The 26,593-nt window shown below is 40.4% G+C and overlaps 3 protein-coding genes and 1 non-coding gene across 6 annotated transcripts; 2 read left to right on the plus strand and 2 right to left on the minus strand.

The window, feature by feature from the left end:
* The first annotated feature begins 4,141 nt into the window (after positions 1–4,141).
* On the plus strand, positions 4,142–6,169 carry LOC110778049 (WUSCHEL-related homeobox 4). 3 transcript variants are annotated; one of them, XM_021982611.2, is made up of 3 exons: positions 4,142–4,833; positions 5,290–5,601; positions 5,730–6,169. In XM_021982611.2, the coding sequence occupies exons 1-3, from the start codon at positions 4,588–4,590 to the stop codon at positions 5,877–5,879; spliced, it is 708 nt and encodes a 235-aa protein (XP_021838303.2). In that variant the 5' UTR covers positions 4,142–4,587; the 3' UTR covers positions 5,880–6,169. The 3 variants fall into 3 exon arrangements, with proteins under 3 accessions (XP_021838303.2, XP_021838300.2, XP_021838301.2); XM_021982608.2 differs by having other exon boundaries at positions 4,148–4,833; positions 5,278–5,601; XM_021982609.2 differs by having other exon boundaries at positions 4,152–4,833; positions 5,278–5,601; positions 5,742–6,169.
* A 2,481-nt stretch (positions 6,170–8,650) lies between these two features.
* LOC130469656 (uncharacterized) lies at positions 8,651–24,557 on the plus strand. The gene is made up of 6 exons (XM_056839066.1): positions 8,651–8,767; positions 8,872–8,946; positions 9,907–10,872; positions 23,497–23,832; positions 23,922–24,329; positions 24,426–24,557. Exons 1-6 carry the CDS (start codon positions 8,651–8,653, stop codon positions 24,555–24,557), a joined length of 2,034 nt encoding a protein of 677 aa, XP_056695044.1.
* Positions 13,050–13,156, minus strand: LOC130470909 (small nucleolar RNA R71). Its single transcript, XR_008931625.1, has one exon. It is a non-coding gene; the product is annotated as a small nucleolar RNA R71 (small nucleolar RNA).
* Positions 24,558–24,854: 297 nt separating the features above from the next.
* On the minus strand, positions 24,855–26,567 carry LOC130469657 (uncharacterized). Its single transcript, XM_056839067.1, has 2 exons — positions 25,808–26,567; positions 24,855–25,471 (listed from the first exon to the last, which is right to left on the minus strand). The coding sequence occupies exons 1-2, from the start codon at positions 26,490–26,492 to the stop codon at positions 24,855–24,857; spliced, it is 1,302 nt and encodes a 433-aa protein (XP_056695045.1). The 5' UTR covers positions 26,493–26,567.
* Positions 26,568–26,593: the final 26 nt, after the last annotated feature.

Genomic DNA, 26,593 nt, shown 5'->3' on the forward strand with positions numbered 1-26,593 from the left:
GGAAAACAATTAATCGGACAATCCTAGGCGTCTAAGGATTCGTAGCGTTGCACGAACACACACACACACACACACACACACACACACACACACACGCAGTCCACGAAGGGGCGCGCTGTGCGTGTGGCTCGGCCCAGCAGCGCTGGCAGTCACGCGGCCCATTGCTTGGGCACTGCTGCCAGCCTGCCTTGCCTTGCTCGCTGGGCCTGGCCTTGCTCCGTGCTCGGCTGGGCCTGCTTGCTTGGCTGGGCTTCGCTGCTGCTGCTGCTTGCTTGCGCGGGCTTCGCTAGGCGCGGGCCTAGCTTCATCCTGGGCCTTGCTTCTAGCAAGCTCGTCCGATGATTATTTCGCACTTCGCGCTTCCAATTCGTTTTCCGATTCCGGAATCCATTTCCCATTCGAACAATATTTAATATTTCCGATTCCGGAATTTATTTCCGTTTCGAACAAATATTTAATATTTCCGATTCCAATAATATTTCCGATTTTGGCAATATTTTCGATTCCGGCAATATTTCCATTTCCAATAATATTTTCCGATACGTACCATGTTTCCGTTTTCGGCAATATCTATGACTTGGATAATATTTATATTTCCGATACGATCCATATTTCCATTTCCGGCAATATCATCGTTTCCGGAGTATTCATAATTTGCCTTTTGACGATTTCAGCTCCCACTGGAATCGAGATCCGTCGATTCCGAATATTCATAAATAGAGTATTTAATTCACTTAAATACTTGATCCGTTCACGTACTATTTGTGTGACCCTACGGGTTCAGTCAAGAGTAAGCTGTGGATTAATTCCACTCGAGCTGAAGCAGCCTCTAGCTAGGCATTCAGCTCACTTGATCTCACTGAATTATTAACTTGCATATATAATTAATACTGAACCGCATTTATTAGACTTAGTATTGAATGCATACTTGGACCAAGGGCATTATTTTCTTTAGTCTTAATTAAGACTTGAAAGTCTGTTAAGTAGATAATTTGCACATAAATCTATTGTAATGCATAGTTGTTCCGTTGATTAAGGAGGGATAAAACCATAAAACTTGTTCAAGTTCGAATCTTAGCCCATTCACCTGTTATGTTTTCCTTTTCCCTTTTCTTTGTCTTGTATTCATTTACCAATTTCTCTTTTATATATATATTTTTATTTATCTTCCTTCTTAATAGTGTATTACTAATTTATTGGTCTTATGTGAATTACTAGTACACCTGTGCTTCTTTTGTTGATAACTTGATAAGAAGAGTTTTTTTGTCCTTAATTTTTTAGGTGATTTTCTTGGTGACTCTAAATCTCTAACATAATTGCTTCCTGATTTTTTTTTAAAATTTATAAGGAGTGTATTTTTTAGTTATGGAAAATGATTCTCAGGGAATACGTAGCACATTATTATTTCGGTTTTTTCATGAAATACCCCTGAGATTTACAAAAACGCACCAAATACCCTCGCGTCTTTTGAATCACATAATATACCCCTATTTTTGCGTACTGTTCATGAGATGCACTTGGAGTTAACGGACGTTAGTCCTCCGTTAGCTGCAGTTTACAATTTTGCCCTTAATACATGGTTTTCGACATAAATTCCCAAAAAAAAAAATCTAAACTTCTTTCTCTTTCTCTCTCCTCTCCGATGTTCTTCCTCCCGCTCTCTGGTCGCCGGCGGCGTTCGATCTCCGCTCTATGGTCACCAGCGGAGGCCGATCTCTGGTCGCCGGAAAGCTTAACTCACGATTTTGAAGTATAGTGGCTCGATCGCCATCGAATTGCAAGGATACTAAACCAGATCCAGCCCAGGATCTAGCTAAAGGTCGTCGGGTTTGTTTGTGCGTTCTTCAGCGTTTTGATCGAAGGATTGACAGGATTTTGATCGGTGGTTTGGTTGTGATTCTTGGGTTTGTTGTTTGGAGCAAGGCATCTCATTCCTCAGTCTTGATTTTGATCGAAGGATTGACCGTTCTTGCAATTTCTTCCGCTAGGTTTGATTTCTTGATCTTGTTGATTAGTTCTTTTGATTACACATTGTATTTCACGCATGCCTGCATCAAATATGATTGGCTTCTTCAGTAGCTAAATCATGTGGTATGGATAGATGTGCCACTTTCTGTAATTCATCAATCAAGTTAATCCTCTTGCAATTCGAACAACAAGTGAAGGATGTCCACTTTCTGTAATTCCTCAATCAAGTTAATTCCTCAGTAGCTAAATTATGTTAGACAGAGTTGCACAAAAAACAAAGTAATTGTAATTTGGGCCCATTTTCATCTACTGCAATTCTTGTCGAAAGATGTTGATTTTCATTCTCTTTGAGAAGATGCTAAAAAATAGGTTAACCTAAAAAAATAATGCTTTGTTTGATTTTTTTTCTGAATCCTTATTAATCAGTAATGAACATCAGTTTCTGACAAGTTTTCTGTTTACTCATTTTCATTAGTTTCTGACAATTTTAATCAGTTATGAACATCATATTCATCAGTTTCTGACAATTTTTCTGTTTTCTCGTTTCAGTTGGTAGTAGAAACTAAAAATTGGCCCTATAGTTTCCCGGCTTCAGAAGATTTTCCAAAACCTGATCAACGGGGTAAAGTCAGTGGCAAATTACTAATCCAAGACATGTTGTTTATAAAGACATTAATCTTGTATAATAATATAGTTTTCCAATTTTCAGACTCAATGTTTTAGAATTCACTATGATTCTCTGGTTCATATTCATTTGTTTAGGTGTGTTTGTGACGATCATATACCAGGAAGTGGAGCGTATGTTGGACTAGCCCTACCAGGTGCACCTGGATTATGGCAAGCTGAAATCAAGTGTTTGCTGGAAACATGAAGTGGAGGTAAATCTTGGCCTTCGCCTGCAAGTACAAGAAGACCTTTCTCCCTAAGCGAAGAAGGCTTGTTGTAACAAGTGTTCCACAATGAATCAACCAATTGCCTCTCTTCCTGTGACATCAAGCTGATGCCTTGAATACGTTCTTCAAGCAGCTGCTTCAATTTATTATCTTCACTCATTGACTGTCAAGTGGTCTCATCAAGTTTTGCACGTACTAGCTCCAACAAACCCTGTAAAGCAGCTTCTCGAACAGTTGCATCAAGTTCAGTTACTATAAAAATATCAGTTTAGTTTTCCCGTATAAGATAATGAAGTAAATTCATGAGTCTGGTTTGCTTGCACTTGGGAAGAGAGTTCGTTCCTCAATGGTGGCTGCTGGATTTAGATGTAGTATTGCAGTGACTAATGCACTAATCGATATGTATACCAACAGTATAATTCAATTCAATTCAATTTCTTATTGGATTTGTTGTTTGAGCATTTCAATTTTCTTTGATTATTACTTCTATTTCTGTTTTAGGTTTAACTTTTAGGTTGATAATTAATTAGGTGAACGATTTGTGGAAATCAAATTTGCAGGCTAAAAGCAGTTTGGGTATTTGGTACAACTTAGTTTTAAAATAGGTGTATATTGTGCAATAAGTTTATAAATAGGGGTATTATGTGAATTATAAACACGACTTAACGGAGGACTAACGGTAGGTCGGTTTAGGGGCATTTGGTGCAAACTTGGGAAAAAATAGGGGTATATTATGTGATTCAAAAGATGCGAGGGTATTTGGTGCGTTTTTGCAAACCCCATGGGCATTTCATGAAAAAACCGTTATTATTTCTATTTTCATAAATATTTTGGTTTTACACTCTATCTAAAATAGATATCTTACGCGGTTGAATTATTTAAAAAAAATGAAGAAAACAAAGCATTGTACCCAGTTAGTGTATATAATGCACTCGGTATATAACATTATAAAGGCTCTGTTATTATGATTTTCGGGCTCATAAAATATCAGGACCTGACTTGCCCATTCAACTTATCTAATTACTCCATCATACATGCATGTGATGAGAATTGAAAACTATCAACCACTAATTTGACAGCTACGTGCAGCTCCTAAAAAACCCAAGAATTCAAAAGTTGCTCCCTAATCGTTACTACTAATTTAACCTAACAACATGACCTTTGGCTCGAGATTTATGTTTAAAATAAATGAAGTCCATTAGTAGGTAATCAAATCAAGTACTCGATTGTCACAACTTTACTATAAATGTGCACATAATAAAGTGAGAGGCAAAGAAAGGGCACCGAAAAGCACACACAAAAATGATGATGAAAGCAAGAAAAACACGACCCCTAATCGGGCCGATGATTAGACTCCTCAACAACACACGCATACATTCTACCCACACGCTCAATTCCCATCATTCATTCATCCAACTTTATTTTCTTTTTGGCAATTTGAAATCATAAGTCAACCTCAGTTCATCATTTGGTCTTGTTTCTTCCAAACACCACCTCATTTCCCACTTGTTTTTCATACCTTTATTATCATAAATCTTCTTTCATTCTCTTGTCCTTTAATTCAATTCTTTATATCATCTCTTACCATATATAATTATCATTATTCATCATCATAACTAAACTAATAATTTCTCTCTATATAATTAGAATTTAGAAAATAAGCACGTTGCCTTTCTTAATTCATCCTTAGTTTAGCTTCGTTATTTGTTTTGTTAAGTTGGAAGTCATGGGTAGTAGTAGCATGAAGGTTCACCCATTTGCACGTGGGTTTTGGGATAATCATCAATCTCATGACCCTCAAGCTGGCTTTTCTCTCGGTTGCAAGCGGTTTCGACCTCTTGCTCCTAAGGTTAACACCAACAATGTCGTTGCTACTCCTTGTTTTGATCTCAAGAGTTTCATTAAACCCGACAACGGCCCTAGAAACCATGTTTCTCCTTGTCATCTCAATAATCATTCACCCTCTCACCAGGTAATATTTTCTAAAATGCATGCTCCATCATACTATTAGTTTAGCTATATATTAACAACTTTTTTGAATGATAGGCCATAATAATAGCCAATTTATGTTCTTAACTATGTTAATATCCTTAGTTAAACCTATTTACGTTTTAAGTCATGTCTTGAATACCGTAAAAAGTAAAATGGAGCAATATTTCAGGAAATTAAGTGAGTTTGACCATTCCCATACTCTCAACTCTTAATTAAGGGGATCCTACTATATGTACACCTAGTGTACACCATGCTTTTTTATTGGTTGAAATGACATATTTATTGTCTTTCATTCTCATTTTTTAGTGGGTTTGATGATGTGTCAACAAATTAATGGTGGTGTACATGTAGCCTTTTCCTAATTAAGGAGTCTAACAAAAACAAAAGAGTAATTAAAAAAGGTGAATTGAATTATATGTGGTAGGTGGAATCGCAGGCGGGAGGAACACGATGGAATCCAACACAAGAACAGATAGGGATCTTGGAGATGTTATACAGAGGAGGAATGCGGACTCCGAACGCGCAACAGATAGAACAAATAACAGAACAGTTAAGCAAGTACGGTAAGATCGAAGGGAAGAATGTGTTCTACTGGTTTCAAAATCATAAAGCTCGTGAAAGACAAAAGCAGAAACGCACCAACCTTGGCCTTAGTCACTATCCTAGAACACCTACAGCTGCTACTGCTACTGCTGCTACTGCTACTACTCAAGTTGACACATCCATAACCTTAACTCTAGATACTAAGGTATGTATAATTGTATATGTCATATGTGTTATGTGTTATGTGTAACGTCTACTTACATACTTACGGACTACTCTTTGAATAGTAATCAAGGGTTGTTCAATATAATCATGCATTCATTCATTGTATAGTTTTCATTACAGGCTGACATAGAGGAGCAACAGATGAGTCCATACAAGAGGAAGTATAGGAACTGGCTGACATTTGAAAGCTCGGACGAGAACCCGCAGAAGGAAGACAAAACCCTTGAGCTCTTCCCATTACACCCGGAGGGAAGATGATAAGCAAACGTACTCAGCCCTCAGGGTTATCTTGTTAGATACAACCTAGTTGTATGGTCACGAAAATGATCGATCTTTTAGTATGTAGTAATAATGTAGTACGTACTAGTATAACTAGTATTATTTGGTTAATTACGTACCATAATTATGATAGAGATGCGCTTTTCTTTCTTCTTTTCCCATTTTTCTACTACAGGATAAGAAGAAAGACAAGATGGTCTTTCTTTGTAATAATAGTTAGTTTTATGTTATTATGCTCTTTTTCTTAATGCCAGAATTGAATTTTCTGACTTTTTAAGGCTCAAAGTGCATTGCAACTGTCTTTCTCACTTTTTTCATACTTGTTGCTCTGATGGGGTTTCATCCTTTTGACTATAAGAATTTAGTTCATCAATGAAAGATTTTCAGATTTATTATTGCTTTCTGCTAAAGATCAATAACACTCAACTCCATCAACCTAAATACATATGTTTATTAGCTAGGTTTCCTGTGTTTGAAAGAAAAATGTAATTATTTTACATGCAAAATAATTTTCAAGGAAGACTCAATTGTGAAATAGTTTTCCTTATTTGTTTCTTTACAGGAATGATTATTGATAAAAATAAAAGAAAAAAAGAATGGAGGTAATGAGATAGTGGATAGGAGGAGAGAAAAAGTAATATAATGAAATAGAGAGGAAAATATAGCATTTCTTTTTTTTAAAAATTATTGGAAATAAGTTATCCTTTCCCGTTTATTTTTAATAAGTGTATCTTTCGACTATATCTAATTAAGTCAATTTTTATACCCATCTATTTTTATCAAGTTGCATTAAATTTTGAATGATTATAGTAGGTGAAGGAAATATGTACTTGGTCAAAGTTTGCATTTAATGCTAAGTCTAAAAAATGGGGAAATGTTTGGTTGACCCTAAGGGTTAGCAACCCCTAAGATACATATAACATAAAATTATATATAAGCATAATTAATTGGAGAGAGAAAGAATTGTAGGTAAAGTTTCAATGCATTTGTAACCAATCAGAATTAAATACTGAAACGGTTACCAACCCTTAGGGTCACTCGATCATTGTCCAATGAGGTCCAGTATTAATTAAGCTAGTTAAGTATTTAGTGAGATCAAGTGATCTGAATGCCTAGTTAGAGACTACTTCAGTTCAAGTGTAATTAATATTATTAATGCAACAACTTACTCTTGACTGAACCCGTAGTATCACCCAAATAATACGTGAACGGATCAAGTATTTAGGTGAATATTATATTCAGTAAATACTCTAATAATAGATGTTCATAAATGATGGATGTTGGTTTCAGTGGGAGCTAAAAAAACCATCAAAAGGCAAGACAAGAATATTTGCCAGAATTGAAGATATTGCCGAAAATGGAAATATGGTTCATATCGGAAATATAAATATTATCGAAGTCGAAAATAACCGGAAACGGAAATATGATTTGTAACGGAAAATATTATCGGAAATAGAAATATTGCCGGAAACGAAAATATTACCGGAATCGGAATATAGACATAATATTATAGGAAAGGGAAATATTGTTCGAGTCGGAAATAATTCCAAAATCGAAAAAAAAATCGGAAGCACGACGAGCGACATGCCAACCCATGAGCGTCGACCCATTGCTCGAGGAGCCATCACGCAAGCTAGCGCCCAAGGGGCGGCAAGCGAGCAACGCCCATGGCATGCGCACAGGTCAGTGCATGTGCATAAGGCAAGCGCGTAGCGCCAGCCCAAGCAACGCCAACCCACGCAGCAAGCAGCACGTACGCATGGCTGGTGCACATCAATCCCATGCGTGGCTTTGCTTGTGCACCAAGCACATGGCCGGTTGCCTTAATTATTTTAGGGTTTTGGGATTTTTCCTAAAACCGCCTAAAATCTAATTAGGGTTTTGGCAACCTATATTTTTCTATTTCCTATATATATGTGGTCTATGATCATAATATACACACGAGTTTTTTCATACTTTTGCCTATCAGATTAAAGTGAGATCACGAATACAATATACCTTAGATTAAATCCTAATTGGTTGAAACTAAGGCGCATCCGAACGTGCTGTGGACTTTCTACGGAGGAACGACGTTTGGAGTTCTAACTTGTTCTTATTCGGGTTGGGAGCAGTAAAGGAGGGCACACATCATAAAGTATCACTACAAGAAAAAAGGATTATAACAACGCCCTGTTCTGCAACAGTTTTATCGGCGTTGCTATAGTATGGCTATTATAAAATAAATAAGTGGAGCGCTAAAAGCCGCCCTACATTACTCAAAACCGCCCCAATATTTCTCACTTTTTTCCCTTAATACCCTTACTTAATTCAACTTCCCAAATCTGATTTTCAACTTTCACCTCATCCATCTTGGAGAGAGAAAATCCCACAACCACCACAAACGTAAAACCACTCAACGCCGGCAGTCAGAGGGCGGGGCCGCAACACCTTTGGCTGGTGAAGGTGGTCGGAAAACCAGTGGCGCTTCTTGCCGGCCGACCACCACCGTCTCCGTCGTCCGTCGTTCCCCTTCCCTGTTGCTCAATCTTCTTTCCTGTTGCTCGATCTTCTTCGCTGCAACCCGTCGTCCATCGTTCCCCTTTCCTGTTGCTCGATCTTCTTCTCGCAGCAGCACGTCCCAGCCACTAAGGTCGTTGTTTCCGGCCAAGTTTCCGACGAACAACCCCCACCTTGTTGAACAACCCAGCGACGACGGTAGCTCACGTCCGACTCTCCTTTGGATCTAGCAGCAGCAGCACCGGCGGAATCTTATGACGGGTCGCCGAAACCATCCTGCGAAGCCAAGAAAAGAACCGCCGGCGACGAGAGCCAAGCAACCGGCGGCGAAGGGAGTTAAAAAACCGGCGAGGAAGAGCAAAGCACAACCTGTAAGTCTGATTTTAAGTCTGATTTTAAGTCTGATTTTTTCTGGATTTTAGAACCTATTGTAAGTCTGATTTTTTCTGGATTCGTGAACCTATTGTTCAATTAGATGATGCATTTTTTTGTTCAATTAGATGCTGCGAATTTGTTGGGTTTTTCTGTATTGCAATTTGCTAGAATTGATGTACTGTTGTTTTTTGATTTTCAATTTTCTGTTTTGGGATGATATTTGTGGTTTATTGTTTGTTCAATTAGTTCGATTTTAACGACAAAGTGCAAATCACATTGGGTTGAATTGTGTGGTTTATTTTTTAAATTTGTTTGTTGAATTTGAAGTTTTGTTGTTGAATGTTAATGTTGTTGTGGATGTGCGTACAGAAATCGAATTTGGGTTTAGGAAACATAGACTTATGCGAATTGAGCCTATTCCACGGTATAGACTTATGTAAATTAAGCCTCATCCATGGATGGAGCCTAAAATGCATAAGTCTCTATTTTTTTTTAACAAATTAAATAGTCATGGACTTATGCGATTTTAGCTTCGTCCATGGTTTAGACTTATGCAGATTAAGCTCAAGCCATGGAACGAGCTTAAATTTCATAAGTCCATTCCATGGGCGGAGCCTAAAATGCATAAGTCTACAACTTTTTCTAAAAAATAAAATCGACACCTTTTTCCCATGGTCTTGACTATAAAATTAATTGTAATTATTATGTTTATTAATTATAATTATTACGTTTTAAACTTGTATTGTTAATTAATTATAAACATAATCTTAAAAGATGACTATATATATATATTAAATAATTTATTTAAATGAAATAAAAATGAAAAAACTAGCATAAATAGTAGAAAAAATGTATTTTTTTTTTTTTACTATAAGCACTCTTGTACCTTGAAAAAACTAGCGTAAATAGTAGAAAAAATGTAAAAAAATAATCATATTAATAAAAAATACCTAAGTTTGAGTTTACTAAATATTAGGCATTTGTTATGAATAGTGAAATAATATTCAAAATTGATAGTGTTATTTGGCTCCATTGATGCTAATAAAAAAAATACTTGTTATGAGAATAAGAAAAAATATACTCATGATTATAAATTATTTTGATGGTAATTAATTATTGATTTTCAAATATATAGCAAAAAGTTGGGGAATCTTCCTCCGTGTATCTCACTAGCGATGTTGACTCTGGTGCTCGACATACTCGAGATCGATGTATTGATGCTTCAGTTAGGAGAGAGAAGCAGGTTGCACGAGTTATGCAACCGGTGCATGAGAGTGAGTCTTCTCGTCCGTTTGATGATGAGGATGTGGATCATGGCTTTGAGCAGGAGCTGGAGGCCGAGTTGGCTTTGGAGGATGAGGATGTTAATGTGGCTAGGGAGGATGTTAATGTGGCTAGGGATGATGTTAATGTGGCTAGGGATGATGTGGCTAGTGACGATGATTCTGTACCAGATGTTGTTTCGATTATGAAGGGTGAAGGAGGGAAGTTTGTTAGATCTGAGTCGAGCACTGCGAGGATGAGTAAACGACAGAAGCAATTGGCAAATGAGTCTTGGATAGTTAGGTCTCATATCTCGGGTGGCCCGGTTGATGGAAGCGTCATTCCTAGCTTTGGGGGGCATGTCGCCCGACAGATTTGGGATGGGGAAGAGCGAAAGGTGTTGTTGTGCCAGAATAGAAGTCAGGCTTGTTCGACACTTAACTACTGGAGAGAGTCAAAGGAGTCACAGGAGTTGAAGCGACGCGTAGATGCGACTGGATTAGCCCACCTACCATATTGCATGTTTGCACACATCGATATGCCTTTGATTTCTGCGTTCGTTGAACGTTGGCAGCCTGACACGAACACTTTTCACATGCCTTTTGGGGAGATGACTATTATGTTGCATGATGTATGGCATATCCTTCGCATTCCAGTTGATGGGCGATTGATTTCTGCCCAAAGTGACTCCGTGCAGTTAAAGGTTGATATGATTGAGCTACTTGGAGTTAGTGTGGAAGATATGAAGTCTCAGTCTCACTGGCGTGGTGGAGGTGTTGCCATTGATTCCATAGTCGATTGTTGTCGTGATAGTCAGCGCTCCGTTGAGACGAGTGTGGTTGGTTGGATGTTGTTGATGCTTGGTACATCATTGTTTGTTGACAAGAGTGGTAGTAGATGATATGCATGTTTTATATAGTATTTTTACCCCCGTCCCTTAGTGCTTTTATGTGTCAAACGTGCTCTTAGGAGCCGTTTCTAGTACTAATGTGTGTTATTGAGTGTGCCTTGAGTTTCAGGTTTGATTATGAGAAATTGGTCGTTTTAGACCCGTTTCATTGTTGATCTAGGCCACTATATGAGTCCGAGAAGTTCGGGACCTCCATCGTCGACTTTCGGGAGCCTTGGATGCTTATGGTTGAGCCCCGGGAGTTAGACTCAGTGATATGGGTGAGTTACATTGAAGATTGCAAATCGCCCTGGAAGCTGTGGGCGAAATGCAACCATCGGGCGGATTTATAAGCAATATGGAATCATCAACGCGCGCCCGATCGGGCGCATTTCGCCCGATCCGGATCGGGCGGTCAATCTGGAGGCTGTATGGAGAGTTCACAAACCGCCCGATCGGGCGGATTTTGGCCCGATCGGGCCGACTATCGAGTGGATCGCCCGATCGGGCGAAGCGACGCCCGATCGGGCGACGCCAACCCCAGCACTTATGCGCGAGTTTTTATTTCCGGTTTTGGGCTATATTTTGGGCAAACTATAAATACTAGCCCCTTTTATTTTTAGTGGCATCTTATTTTCCAGCACTAAACCCTTAGTTTATTTCTCTAAGTTTTATTTCCTCTCTACATTAATTCAAACACTTAGTTCGATTTATATAAAAACACAAGCTTTCAATTTCCATTGTTCGAGAATTAGGTACTGCTTCTTACTTTAATTTATTCTATTGCTTTGATCATGTTTTCCATTATGTTAATCGCTTTGTTATTAGTTATCATGAGTGAGTAGTTTAATATCTAGGGTTTAGGGGATCCATGAATGCATGATTGGGATTATATGTGGACTTGATTATTTGATTGATTGATTATAATTTCTATAGCTTATTATTATTGCTCGTCAATTCTGTTCGGCCGGACTATTTTGATTTGAGTTTGATTAACCTTAGATTATGCGCCGAGAGGTATAAATCTGATGTTTTTGGTCTGTGGCTATTAGATAGGAATTATTTCTAGTACGTAGCGAGAGCCCGCTAGTTGTTCTATCCTAAGGAATTCATAAGATTCGAGAGATGCATGTTTTCCTAGTTATGATTGTTAATTAATTGTTATTGTCCGTTGTTCAATCCCGGTCTGCATTTATGGTGAACCGCTGTCCTAGGTTCCCTTAATATTGTTATATTCCAGTTTGATTATTTGCCTTAGCTTAATATACAAACCAATCCAATTCTTTATTACCTGTAGTCTAGATTAGTTAATTAATAGTAGAAAGAGCATTGTTTCCCTGTGGATACGATCCCTGCTTCCCTTGCTATATTTTTAGTTGGTGAACGTTAGGTTTATCTTTGATAGGAGTGCGATTTAGCCTGTCAAATTTTGGCGCCGTTGCCGGGGAAACGGTTTTATTTTCTGTTGTTGATTTCTTATCCTAGATTATTGTTTGTTACTACTCAAGGAACTCACGTTCCTTGAGACCGGATCTCACATTGTTTTGTAGTCTTTGTCTATGCCGAGGACCGTAGGTACTAGTAATCTTACTCCATTCGATCCTGAGCCCGAAAGAACCTTTCGTAGACGAAGAACTTTCATTGCACAGTGTGGGAATTACTCTGATTCTGATCATAATATTGGCGATCTTTTTCCTTCAGATACAGATTCAGTTTCAGAGATAGAGATGGGTGACGAAAATCTGATACCGCCACCTACCCCACGGCTTACGGACTATTCTAAGCCAAGTCTGTCCGTGCTACCAAAGGCGATCATGCCTTCTATTGCTGCTGAGACCTTCAAGATTGAGCCTGCATTGATTAACATGATCGAGAGACGCCAGTACGGTGGGGAACCAGGTGAAGATCCGAATCTTCACATTCAGTCCTTTATCCAATATTGCTCCACCATCAAGCAAAAGGGATTGACTCCGGAGCAGACTATGGAGATACTTTTCCCGTTCTCTTTGAGTGGGAAAGCTAAACTGTGGATTAATGGGTCGAATCGGGCGACTTTGAAAATTAATAATTGGGAATCCTTGGCTCTTGCTTTTTATGTTAAATATTTTCCACCTGAGAAAACGGCTCGTCTGAGGGGTCAGATATTAGGTATCTCACAACAAGCGGATGAGAGTTTGTTCGAGGTTTGGGAGAGATTCAAGGATTTGCAAAGAGAATGCCCGCACCATGGTTTGGAAGATTGGTTCTTGATTCAGCAGTTTTATAATGATCTGGGCAATGAGTCTAGATGTTTGTTGGATTCAGCTGCCAGTGGGAGGTTCATGCAACTTGAGGTGCCTAGAGCTATGGAGGTGATTGAGGAGATAGCCATTCACAATGCCCAGTATGGAAATCCTAGAGGTCTATCTAACAGGGGTGGTAAGCATGATTTAAATTCTATTGAACAATTAACTGCCCAATTGACTGCTTTACATTATAAATTCGATAATATGCAAGCGGCCAATGCTCAATCTGCCCAACCTGTTAGTGTAGCTGCTATGAGTGCCCAACCTACTACTATTTGTGAAAGTTGTGGAATGTCTGGTCATTATGCACAGGAATGTAGAAGCTCTATTGAACAATGTAATGCTTTTCAATCCTACAAACAAAACAACCCATTCTCCAACTCTTACAATGAGGGCTACAAAAATAACCCTCTGCTTTCCTACAGGAGCAACAACATCCAAAACCCTCACCAAGTTCAACATCCACCACCACAACGATATCAACCCCCACACCAACAATCTTACCAACCCCGAAACAACTACAACCAACAGTCTAGTGGGCCACCTGGGTTCTCTAGACAACACATATCACCCCCACAACCACAACCTCAAGCCACACAGCCTGACCCTATGCTAGTAGAGATGAGAAACATGATGCTACAAATGCAAAAATCTCTAAGTGAAAAGGATGCAAAAATCGATGCTCTTACTGCTCATAACAAGATCATTGATACACAGTTGGCACAGATGGCTACTACTATTGCAGGGAGGCCACCAGGCCAACTTCCTTCACAGCCCGAAAATAGGGAGTCTGCTAATGCATTTACATTGAGGAGTGGTAGGGATTATGATGGTCCTTCTATGCCGGTTGAGGTTGATTCCGGGGTGTCTGCTAGTGATCTGGTCAGTTAGGAAATCCCGAAGATAGTTATGGGTGAAAAGGAACCAGCTGAAAAGATAGTCAATGAGAATGAGGCTACAACTGCGGTTAAGAAGGGGGCGGATATACAAGTACCACCTATTGCACTCCCCTTCCCAAACCGACAACTCAAGAATAAGCTAGACAAGCAGTTTGGCAGATTCTTGGAAGTGGTCAAAAATTTGCAGGTAACGGTTCCTTTTACTGAATTAATTTTACAAGTTCCTGCTTATGCTAAATTCATGAAGGATATTTTGACCAGAAAACGTGCTTTTTGTGAGGTAGAGACTGTAGCTTTCACTGAGGAATGTAGTGCTTATTTGCAAAACAAGTCTCCACCTAAACTTAAGGACCCCGGGAGTTTTTCCATCCCATGTAACATTGGCACCGTATTTATTGATAAAGCTTTATGTGATCTAGGTGCTAGTGTGTCTGTCATGCCTTTGTCTGTCTGTACTAAACTGAATATGGGTGAGCTTAAGGTTACCAATATCACTCTACAAATGGCCGACCGTTCTGTCAAATACCCCTTAGGTGTTTTAGAGGACGTCCCTGTTAGAGTAGGTAAATTCTATATACCTGTGGACTTTGTAGTATTAGACATGCATGAGGATTCTCAAATTCCCATAATCTTAGGTAGACCCTTCCTTCATACGGCGGGGGCGGTAATTGATGTTAAAAGTGGGAAATTGACATTGTCTGTTGGGGATGATAAGGTGACTTTTATCTGAATAGTGCCTTAAAAAGTCCCATGCTAGAGGAGGAACAATGCTATCGCATAGATGTAGTCGATTTTATTACTCGTGATAACGTCTCCCAAGTTCTCGAAAGAGACCCTTTGGAGGCAGTGCTTTGTTGTGAGTCTTCTGCAGGTGATAGCAGTTCTTGGAGTGCTGAAGTGGATGCTCTGGAGTTGGCTCTTAATGGTGGAGAATCTGAGCCGGAGAGCACCAAATTGAAGAGGTTAGTTCGGCCGGTTTGTTCTGTTAAAGAGGTAAAGAAACCCGAACTTAAGCCTCTTCCTGCTAACCTTAAGTATGCGTTTTTAGATAATGAACAACTTTGCCCTGTGATCGTCAGTACTGCACTTGATGCAGGCCAGTTATCCCAACTTCTTATTGTGTTGAAAAGGCACAAAAAGGCCATTGGGTACAGTATTGATGATTTAAAGGGTATTAGCCCTGACTTTTGTATGCATAGGATACATCTAGATGAAAATCATAAACCATGCATTCAACCCCAGCGTCGTTTGAACCCTGTCATGCAAGATGTTGTAAAAGATGAAGTTATGAAATTGCTTGATGCGGGTATAGTGTATGCTGTGTCTGATTCTAAGTGGGTGAGTCCCGTTAAGGTAGTGCCTAAGAAAGGGGGGACAACTGTGGTGAGAAATGAAAAAATGAGTTGATACCAACTAGGGTAGTCACAGGTTGGCGCATGTGCATTGATTATAGGCGTCTTAATGTTGCTACTAAAAAGGACCATTTTCCCCTTCCCTTCATTGATCAAATGTTAGAAAGGCTAGCCTGTCACAAGTTTTTCTGTTATCTGGATGGTTATTCTGGTTTCTTTCAAATTCCCATAAATCCAGACGACCAGGAAAAGACCACCTTCACCTGCCCATATGGTACCTTTGCATATCGTAGGATGCCTTTTGGTCTGTGTAATGCACCTGCTACTTTCCAACGTTGCATGATGAGTATCTTTTCTGATTTTATTGAGTCTATCATGGAAGTGTTTATGGATGATTTTAGCGTCTATGGTACTTCTTTTGATTCTTGCTTGCTAAATCTGACTAAAGTTTTGAAAAGATGTGAAGAGTGAAATTTAGTCTTGAACTGGGAAAAGTGTCATTTCATGGTTACTGAAGGGGTGGTTTTGGGACATTTGATATCTGATAAGGGCATTCAGGTGGATCGAGCTAAGGTCCAAGTGATTGAACAATTACCCCCTCCAGTTAATGTGAAGGGTGTTAGAAGTTTTCTTGGTCATGCGGGGTTTTATCGCCGCTTTATCAAGGATTTCTCTAAAATTGTTAAACCACTTACCCAGCTCCTTCTCAAGGATGCCCCGTTTGTGTTTACTGATGCTTGTCTTGAAGCCTTTGACAGGATTAAACAGGCACTGATTTCGGCTCCCATCATCCGTTCTCCCGAATGGGATATTCCGTTTGAGATAATGTGTGATGCAAGTGATTATGCAGTTGGGGCAGTGCTGGGTCAGAGAAAGGAGAAGGTTTTACATGCCATCTATTATGCAAGTAAGACCTTGGATGAAGCTCAAGTTAATTATGCAACTACTGAGAAGGAGCTTCTAGCTATAGTCTATGCCTTGGATAAATTCCGCACCTATCTGATTGGATCCAAGGTGATAGTCTATACTGACCATGCGGCCCTTAAGTATCTTCTCTCTAAGAAGGAAGCCAAGCCTAGGCTTATTCGATGGATACTACTGCTACAGGAGTTCGATCTAGAGATCCGCGACAAGAAAGGGGCTGAGAATATGGTTGCAGATCACTTGTCTAGATTGAGGTATGACAATGGTAAGGGATCTACACCGATTGATGATTCATTTCCGGATGATCATTTACTTGCACTTGCCAGTCAGTCACCATGGTTCGCAGATTTGGCTAACTACATTGTAGGTAGAATTCTTCCGGCCGATCTTTCATATCAACAGAAGAAGAAATTCCTACATGATGTCCGGTTCTACTTTTGGGACGATCCTTATTTGTTTCGTGAGACTGCTGAAGGGTTATACAAGCGTTGTATTCCAGAATGGGAAGTTCGAGGTGTTATCAGTAGGTGTCATTCTTCACCTTATGGTGGCCACCATGGACCGTCGAAAACAAATGCTAAGCTGTCACAATGTGGTTTTTACTGGCCTACTATGTTCAAAGATGCACAGGCTTTTATTATGGCTTGTGATGCGTGCCAAAGGGCCGACACTATTTCGAGGAGGTATGAGATGCCACAGAACGGGATCCTTGAGGTTGAGATTTTCGATGTGTGGGGAATTGATTATATGGGACCATTCCCATCGTCCAAAGGTAACTTGTATATCCTTGTTGCTGTAGATTATGTGTCAAAGTGGGTGGAAGCCTTTGCCTCACCTACTAACGATGCTAAGACAGTCATCTCCCTGTTCAAGAAGATCATTTTTCCTAGATTTGGGGTTCCGCGCGCTTTGATCAGTGATGGAGGGTCACACTTCCATGAGAAGCATCTGGATGCGCTCCTGCGCAAGTATGGAGTTTATCACCGCACTGGACTAGCCTACCACCCTCAGACGAGTGGTCAAGTTGAGGTCTCCAACCGAGAGATCAAATCTATCCTTGAGAAAGTGGTGGCAAAGTCTAGGAAGGATTGGAGCAATAAGCTAGATGATACTCTATGGGTATACAGAACCGCCTTTAAGACACCTATTGGTACCTCCCCGTATCGGTTGGTGTATGGCAAGGCGTGTCACTTACCAGTAGAAATGGAGTACAAGGCTTATTGGGCAATCAAACAGCTCAACATGGATGCAAAGCTAGCCGGTGAGAAGCGGTTACTTCAATTAGGTGAGCTCGATGAATTCCGACTACAAGCCTATGATAGTGCCCGGATTTACAAGGAAAAGACCAAGAAGTGGCACGACAATCACATTTTGCATAGAGAGTTCGCGGTGGGCGACAAGGTTCTACTTTTTAACTCTAGGCTTAAGTTATTTCCTGGAAAACTTAAATCCACTGTGACTATGGTAAGCAAGTTTGGGTCTGTTGAAGTAGAGAATGGGAATGGTGAACGATTCAAGGTCAACGGGCAACGTCTGAAGTTGTACCATGATGGGGCTACTGTAGGAGTGGTTGAGGTCCATCACCTCAATCCCTCCGCCTCATAAACTGCATATTCAAGGTAACAAGGTCGAGCGGGACCTAGAAATAAACCAGCGCTTTGCGGGAGGCAACCCGTATTTTATCGCTTTAAGTAGTATAAGTTTGATTTTTTTTTTTTTTTTTTTTTTTTTTTTTGCATTTTTCATTCTATTTTTGTGTGTTTAGTTAGTATTTCCATACCTAAGTGTGTTTAAGTATTGTTTTTGGTGTTAGTGAGGCGAGAAGAGGGCATTACGCTATTTGGGTGTTTAATAAAGTGCAGGCCTAAAGCTCCAAGTTCGAAAAAGTGAAATTACGCACAAGGCCAAGCACGCTGCAAACCGCCCAATTCGAATCGGGCGAGGTGCGCCCGATCGGGCGCGCACGGATGAGTTTCTTGCAGTTTATTTCCGCCCGATCGGGCGCAGCATGCCCGATCGGGCGGTCCGGCGAGTGGAATGCTCGATCGGGCGAAATAATTTCGCCTGATCGGGCGCTTTTGCGAGTGGAACGCCCGAGTCGGGCGTCAGTTTGCCCGATCGAGCGCAAAAGACGAGTGGAATGCCCGATCGGGCGAAATTATTTTGCCCGATCGGGTGGTTGATGAAATTTTCGAGGAAAAGTCAAGGATGATTCTGGGCAGGAAAAAGTCAAGAAAATGAGCATTCGCAAATCGCCCGATCCGGATCGGGCGAGGTGCGCCCGATCGGGCGCGCACGGATGAAAAGAAAAGGATCGCATTTCGCCCGATCGGGCGAAATGTCGCCCGATCGGGCGCGATGCGATTTCAGCAATAAACCAACGATTCCACCTTTATTTCTTCACTTCCTCTTCATCTTCAACCTAAATTTCTCTCACTTCCTCCATTAAACCCCAACTTCCAAAAACTTCAAACCACCATATCTCCCTCAAATCTCCACCAAATTCAACAATTCTTTCATCAAAATCATCCTCTCATCATCCTCTACAACCTACACCTAACCGATTTAAGTTTTCTCTCATCCCCACAAAATCCCCAAATTCACCCAAAAAGCTCAAAAAAACTCAAAAATTCAGATTTTTCATCAATGGCAAATAGACCACAAAGAAAATGCACGAGGGTACCAAGAAATCAACATGAGGCTTCCACAAGCCGAGCTCGGGAACCAACACCACCACCTCCACCACCGCAATTCGAGCCCGACACGGATTTTCCGGATGTCATCTTTATTACGGAGGAGCAACGAGCACGATTCATGCACCTCAAATTGAGGGAGGTAATCCCTACTCGCTTTATATGTCAGAAATCCTTGCATGAAATGGGAATTGAGCGTGATGTAAAACGTGTTTTTGTTGGTGTTGGTATGAGTAACATGTATAGTATGCTCCGTCTCACATTTAGACGGTTGACTCTAGAATTCTTGAGTAGTTTTAATGTGCGTAGGGATGGCTATCGAACCGTGTCATCGGTTCAATTTCGTGTGATGAATAGAACCTACACCATGAGCTTATCTGATTTTGGTAGGATTTTTGGATTATCTACCACATATAGTAGGAAACCTAAGGAGACCCATAACAACTGCACCATGTGGGGAAAGCTTACGGGCAATGATAATCCCGGGAGTATGCAACATTTGCATGCTTCCAAGATACAACACCCGGTACCCATTGTCTTTTACAGGTTCCTAGGATTTACAATCTTTGGTAGGGATGAGACCCAGAACATTAGGAGTACGGAGCTAGAGATCCTAGGTGGCTACGTTTCCGAAGGAGATGAGAGCTACAAAATGAACCTTGCACATCACATGGCCTCTCAATTTTACTCCATAGCCACCTCCACACATACTACCAAGATTACCATTGGTGGGTTGACCACCCACATAGCCATGGCCACGGCCAATTTTACTGAGGCTAACCAGATTCCAGTTCTGGGTAGCAACTTGCTTGATTTGGCTTATTTTGCTGGACTCCGTAGGCTACAGGGGGAGCATGGGTTATTTAGGCCGGGAGCCATGTACTGGATGTTCGAGGGAAACAGGCTTTTCACCTTGCCTGACCCTCAGGGCCGCAATAGTTTCAGACCCGGTCAGGCTCATTATCTATTTGTTGGATTTGAGCAAGAGCCTCAGCCTGACCCCCAGCCTCAGCCTGACCCTCAGCTAGAGCCCCATCAGTAACAGCCAGAGCCTCGCACCTACTTCAGGAGGGGGCGTCGAGACACGGGGAGGCCCCAGAGTGGCCCGGTAGTTCATGAGGATCAGGGGTCCATTGATGAGAGGTTGAGCAGACTTGAGCTCGGGTTCCGGGAGTTCGCAGCTGATCACCAGAGGACCATGTTCCCATTTTATGATCAGTATGCCAGGCAGGGCTATATTGCCCCAGATTACGAGCACCCTACCTGGTATACCTATCCCGCGGAGGGATATGGAGCTCCGGGTTCTATGGGCACCTTCACACCCACCCAGTACGGAGGGTGGGGAGCGGGTCCTAGTGGGCATGGTGGCCGAGATGATGGTGATGATGATGATGATGGCGGCAATGGCCGTCAATGATGGAGATGAGATCGAGTTGGTTCGATACCCTTGAGCCAATGAGGACATTGTCTGATTTGGTTTGGGGGGGGGTTTCACATTACTTGTACATTGTAGGTATGTTTTTCTTTTCTTTTCGCATTTCTTTATTTTGGTGTGTTTAATGCTTTCTATATTAGTTTATTGCTTAAAAAAAAATATACAAAAATACGTTCCGATGAATGCAAAATCATGCTTCCCTGTGCCCCTTTGATTGAAAATTGTTTTGATTCTTGGTGTTTGATGATGGGCAATGTAGATGTGTTAGCCATGATTTGATGTTCGATTGTTTTGATGCCTAAACATGAGTCAACTCCGACTAACTACTTGTGGACTTGGTGCTTGACTAGTTGACTTGGTTAGGATGTGTGATAGCTTCCTGGTGTGCCATTGATTTTGAGTATTGGTTTGCAACTATTAGTAATGTTTTATGACTCATATACATGCACATTGTGGAGGACGAAGGCATTTTTCTATTTAGGTAGCCTTCAGATGAAATTAGATACGTTTGTTCCCTCTTTTTCTTCCCATGTTGTGCTTGTGCCATTTATTCGGTGACTAACCACATTACAATCCCGTAAATTCCCCATTGGTTACTAGTCCCAAGCCTAGCTTGGGGGAGCTAATAGTAGTGAGGTGAGGGAGTTGTAGTGTGGTACATTTTGAGCATATTGAGTATTGAAAAGGGAAGTTCTTCTTATCATGATTGTTGTTGAAAAAAATGAAATGAAAAATGAATGAGATGAGGAGAATAAAAAAAAAATCGTGTGAAGGTTCCAAAAAAAAAAAAAAAAAAAAAAGAAAAAAAAAATGAGATTGAGCAAGAAAGAAAAAATAAGAAGGAAAAATCGTTATTCTCAAGAAAATTCAAAGCATTGTTTCACTCAAGTATTGTAATTTCTTATCTTTATGAGTGATTGATTTTAATTGTGAAAGAAAGGCAAGAAAGTATAGTGTGGTTTGTTTGTTGTTTCATCATGTGTTGAGTGGAAGTTGTGGTTGTGGTCATCATTTGTGGTTGACCATGGTTTTGCTAGGATTTATGCTCCCCAAAGCCAAGGCTTTAAGCTCACGTTTTACCCAAATTTACCGCACCTCTACCTAAGCCTATCATTACAAGCTTTGAAGACCTTCCGACCTTTGTGCATAGAGTCATATTAATGTGAAAGTAGTTGTTTATCAATGCAAGTTATGACATGACACATTCCGAATCGACTACTAGGTTGAGTGCATGTTTTTCTAGACACACGAGTGTTGTGAGTTTGGGAGGGCATTGTACACATATATGTTGGGAGGGGAGCGAACGGGTACATTTTTTATCCGCCACATAAATGAGTGACGAGTGTGTGAGCACTAGTCTTGAATTCCATTGTACACTTGTGGTTCGCTTTGCGTGACGATTGTTGAGGTGGATTGGCGGTTGAATGAATTTGATTGGTTAACATTGATGCATGCTTGTTGGATTTTGCCTCGAATTATGTTTTTCATTTTGAATTATGTCGGGGGTGAAGTTGGTTTTGTGTTCATCGATGATTTCCTTGCTTAGGGACAAGCAAGGATCTGGCTTGGGGAGGTTTGATATGCATGTTTTATATAGTATTTTTACCCCCGTCCCTTAGTGCTTTTATGTGTCAAACGTGCTCTTAGGAGCCGTTTCTATTACTAATGTGTGTTATTGAGTGTGCCTTGAGTTTCAGGTTTGATTATGAGAAATTGGTCGTTTTAGACCCGTTTCATTGTTGATCTAGGCCACTATATGAGTCCGAGAAGTTCGGGACCTCCATCGTCGACTTTCGGGAGCCTTGGATGCTTATGGTTGAGCCCCGGGAGTTAGACTCAGTGATATGGGTGAGCTACATTGAAGATTGCAAATCGCCCTGGAAGCTGTGGGCGAAATGCAACCATCGGGCGGATTTATAAGCAATATGGAATCATCAACGCGCGCCCGATCGGGCGCATTTCGCCCGATCCGGATCGGGCGGTCAATCTGGAGGTTGTATGGAGAGTTCACAAACCGCCCAATCGGGCGGATTTTGGCCCGATCGGGCCGACTATCGAGTGGATCGCCCGATCGGGCGAAGCGACGCCCGATCGGGCGACGCCAACCCCAGCACTTATGCGCGAGTTTTTATTTCCGGTTTTGGGCTATATTTTGGGCAAACTATAAATACTAGCCCCTTTTATTTTTAGTGGCATCTTATTTTCCAGCACTAAACCCTTAGTTTATTTCTCTAAGTTTTATTTCCTCTCTACATTAATTCAAACACTTAGTTCGATTTATATAAAAACACAAGCTTTCAATTTCCATTGTTCGAGAATTAGGTACTGCTTCTTACTTTAATTTATTCTATTGCTTTGATCATGTTTTCCATTATGTTAATCGCTTTGTTATTAGTTATCATGAGTGAGTAGTTTAATATCTAGGGTTTAGGGGATCCATGAATGCATGATTGGGATTATATGTGGACTTGATTATTTGATTGATTGATTATAATTTCTATAGCTTATTATTATTGCTCGTCAATTCTGCTCTGCCGGACTATTTTGATTTGAGTTTGATTAACCTTAGATTATGCGCCGAGAGGTATAAATCTGATGTTTTTGGTCTGTGGCTATTAGATAGGAATTATTTCTAGTACGTAGCGAGAGCCCGCTAGTTGTTCTATCCTAAGGAATTCATAAGATTCGAGAGATGCATGTTTTCCTAGTTATGATTGTTAATTAATTGTTATTGTCCGTTGTCCAATCCCGGTCTGCATTTATGCTGAACCGCTGTCCTAGATTCCCTTAATATTGTTATATTCCAGTTTGATTATTTGCCTTAGCTTAATATACAAACCAATCCAATTCTTTATTACCAGTAGTCTAGATTAGTTAATTAATAGTAGAAAGAACATTGTTTCCCTGTGGATACGATCCCTGCTTCCCTTGCTATATTTTTAGTTGGTGAACGTTAGGTTTATCTTTGATAGGAGTGCGATTTAGCCTGTCAGTAGACTGAGACCAGCGAGCATACTTGAGCTTAAGGATGGTGGTGTAGAGAGTATTGCTGAGTACTCGTGGGGTTCCGCGACCCTATGCTATCTTTATCGCCAGCTTGGGGTGGCTAGTCGCGGTGGAGCTCAGGGCATCGCCGGATGTTTGACGCTTCTGCAAGCATGGATATATGAGTATTTCCCTACTTTTCGGCCACACACTTCTCGACTTACATGTGAGCCTGGTAGAGCTCGTGCCGTCATGTGGAGCATCCGAAATGAGGGCAAGAGTTTAGTTCGATTACAGTCCTTTCGTAGGTCCATAGATCGGTTGACATCTGCAGAGGTAAATAATTTATTTTCATATGTATTACGTTTGCAACTAATTGCAATATAACTTCTGATTTTGATTTTCAATTAATATTGTAACTATAGGTGACTTGGTTGCCTTACGGTCCTGATCCTGCATCGACTGTTCCGAGGACTACATTTTGTGGTTGGCTTCGATATCGTGATATTATTGAGCCATATACGCCGGACCGTGTTTTACGTCAGTTAGGGTATGTCCAGGTCATTCCATCCCCTATTTTGACACCAGAGTTTGCATATAGGCCGATAGAGAGCCATTTGTATGAGGTTCGCTTTTCCATTGCCTCCACTGAGTCGGCTTGGCAGATGTTCCCGAGAGGATTCAGGCTATTTTTAGCCGAGTTTCAGATAGCGGAGTTTGATCCATCCACATGTTCCTCTGACTACCTTCCTTGGTTAGTTCGGTATTCGCATCCTCGTGTAGCTAACGTGGATCATGCAGGTGCATTTCCGGATCGGACAAATGCACCATATGTGAGTGTCTTTATATTTATTTAAGTATTTGAACACATATATAGGAAAGTTTTTATGTTATTTGATATTGCACTAACATATTATTTGATATTGCAGTGGGTGGAGAGGCTATTTAGGGCTATACAGCCTTTGTTGGATGCTAGAGACGTCATGCCGTCTGAGGAGTCTAGAGCAGCTGTGGATGATGTTGAGCAGATCATCTATGATTGGAACATGTTTGCTAAATGATGTATTTCATGTTTAGTTACTTTTTCTTATTTGGACTTTTAGATGTTCGATTATGTTATTTTCATTTGGATTATGTGTAGTTACTTTTTCTTATGTGGACTTTGATTTCATGTTTAGACACTTAGATATTATTCGTTTATGTTTTTTTTTCATTTGGACTTTTATATATTGTGTGTGGGCTTTGATTCATGTTTAGACACTTTGATTTCATTTGGATATTATTTGTAGCAATATACTCAATTAAAAAAAGAAAAAGAGTTGATGATATAACACTCAATAAAAGTACAATGTCTTCAATTACACCAAAGTCTCCAAACGCTGCCATTCTGCTATCCGATGTTGAAATATTTGCTCCCAACCAATGACACTTGGCTCTCGAACCATAAACCACAAGTCAGCTAAAGGAGGAATAGGACAACCAGGTAAAAGATCCAATCGAATGAAATGGTTATACTCTATTAGATGGAGAATAAAAATTTCTCTGCTAGGTTGTGTCACGTTGCACTCAGCATCCCAAGGCAAAACTGTCATACATGGATACAAGGAACCGCCTTGCACTCCTAACAAAATCACCGCACAGTTCCAGAATTGAGCAATAGGGAACAAGTCTTCCATCACTTTCATATAATGATCTGATGTGCAATGCCCTCCGGGCCATTTGATACGTCTCATAGCTTCGTCGACACCACCATGGTGAATATGTTGATACTTCCATCTATTGGCCCCTACCTCATTCGCAATTATCTTCCTCGCCTCCACATATTTATCTTGATCACCTAGGAAAAAATCAGCAAGACAACGAAAACCACAATTTCCATCACCCATTACATCGATCCAATCTTCTACAAAATCCACAATAATTCCCGGAATTCTGTCTAGGTAGCGAAACTCCGATATGTCCCTTTGAGGACCATCTGCAGACACATAAATAAAATAAAATAAAATAAACAAAGCAAAAGTTCTAAATAAACATAATAAATAAGAATTAATAAATGTAGTAAATAAAGAATTAATAAACATAATAAATAAACGTAGTAAATAAAGAATTAATAAACGTAATAAATAAACGTAATAAATAAGAATTAATAAACATAGTAAATAAAATAATTATTAAACGTAGTAAATAAAGAATTAATAAACGTAGTAAATAAATTATAATAAACGTAGTAAATAAAATAATAAATAAACGTAGTAAATAAAATAAACGTAGTAAATAAATTATTAAATAAAGTACTAAATGACAATCATACCACGAGCGCGTCCACGACCACGACCACGACCACGACCACGACCTTGACCTCGGCCACGACCTCGGCCACGACCCATGTGTTCCCATGCACTGAAATTGCGTCGAGTATTTGGCCTACCTCTTGTTGACATATTAGGTTCGGGTTGAATGTAACCGGCCTGATCTGGGTGTAGATAGTTATGCATCATTCGGGACATGTGGCGTATCACTGCAGGATCGCTAGAAGACACTTCATCGACAAGAGACTGGAAAAACTGAGTATCCTGTGCGCAGGGATCTATGTCGGCCAACTCAATTATGTGATCTCCATCATTGATCTTAAGTGTCCTCCAAAATGAATGAATCTGTTGCCGAGCGAAATATGTGCCTGAGTGAATTGCATCGAAAATCTGGCACGCACAAGGAAGACCATGTGTTGTCCTATACGCACATCCAAAACGTACATGAACCTCATGACTTAACGCCTTCATCCGTGTTTCCTCCTTCACCAAAAGGTTTAAACAGTAGTGGGGCGCATGGCCACTCAAATGCTGGAACGGAAGTCGGGTCCACATCTGACCATGAGTACGCATCGACGCCTCAAGGGTGTTTCTAATCTCTGTGAGTTGTGAGTTGATCGCTGCATTGACCTTCCCCCACACGGTGTCAAAAGACCCATTAGCACATGACAACCAATTCTTCATCATCGAATGTGCACTCTCTACTCTACAATTGTTGATGTTGCCAAAGTGAAGCACATTATTTTTCCATGCTAAGACAAATTTTTCCGCATGGGGTAACCATGTAC

Source organism: Spinacia oleracea, chromosome 3 (genome assembly GCF_020520425.1).
Source record: "Spinacia oleracea cultivar Varoflay chromosome 3, BTI_SOV_V1, whole genome shotgun sequence".
NCBI classification, from domain to species: Eukaryota; Viridiplantae; Streptophyta; class Magnoliopsida; order Caryophyllales; family Amaranthaceae; genus Spinacia; species Spinacia oleracea.

What these genes read in the sequence shown, in the direction of transcription:
- LOC110778049 (XM_021982608.2), top strand. Translation starts at nt 4,588, where the DNA reads ATGGGTAGTAGTAGCATGAAGGTTCACCCATTTGCACGTGGGTTTTGG. An exon ending in ATCATTCACCCTCTCACCAG is followed by an intron (nt 4,834 to 5,277) that starts GTAATATTTTCT and finishes TATATGTGGTAG; the next exon opens with GTGGAATCGCAGGCGGGAGG. An exon ending in CCTTAACTCTAGATACTAAG is followed by an intron (nt 5,602 to 5,729) that starts GTATGTATAATT and finishes TTCATTGTATAG; the next exon opens with TTTTCATTACAGGCTGACAT.
- LOC130469656 (XM_056839066.1), top strand. Translation starts at nt 8,651, where the DNA reads ATGACGGGTCGCCGAAACCATCCTGCGAAGCCAAGAAAAGAACCGCCG. An exon ending in TGCAATTTGCTAGAATTGAT is followed by an intron (nt 8,947 to 9,906) that starts GTACTGTTGTTT and finishes TCAAATATATAG; the next exon opens with CAAAAAGTTGGGGAATCTTC. An exon ending in ATCGGTTGACATCTGCAGAG is followed by an intron (nt 23,833 to 23,921) that starts GTAAATAATTTA and finishes TTGTAACTATAG; the next exon opens with GTGACTTGGTTGCCTTACGG.
- LOC130469657 (XM_056839067.1), bottom strand. Translation starts at nt 26,492, where the DNA reads ATGATGAAGAATTGGTTGTCATGTGCTAATGGGTCTTTTGACACCGTG. An exon ending in TGGTCGTGGACGCGCTCGTG is followed by an intron (nt 25,472 to 25,807) that starts GTATGATTGTCA and finishes ATGTGTCTGCAG; the next exon opens with ATGGTCCTCAAAGGGACATA.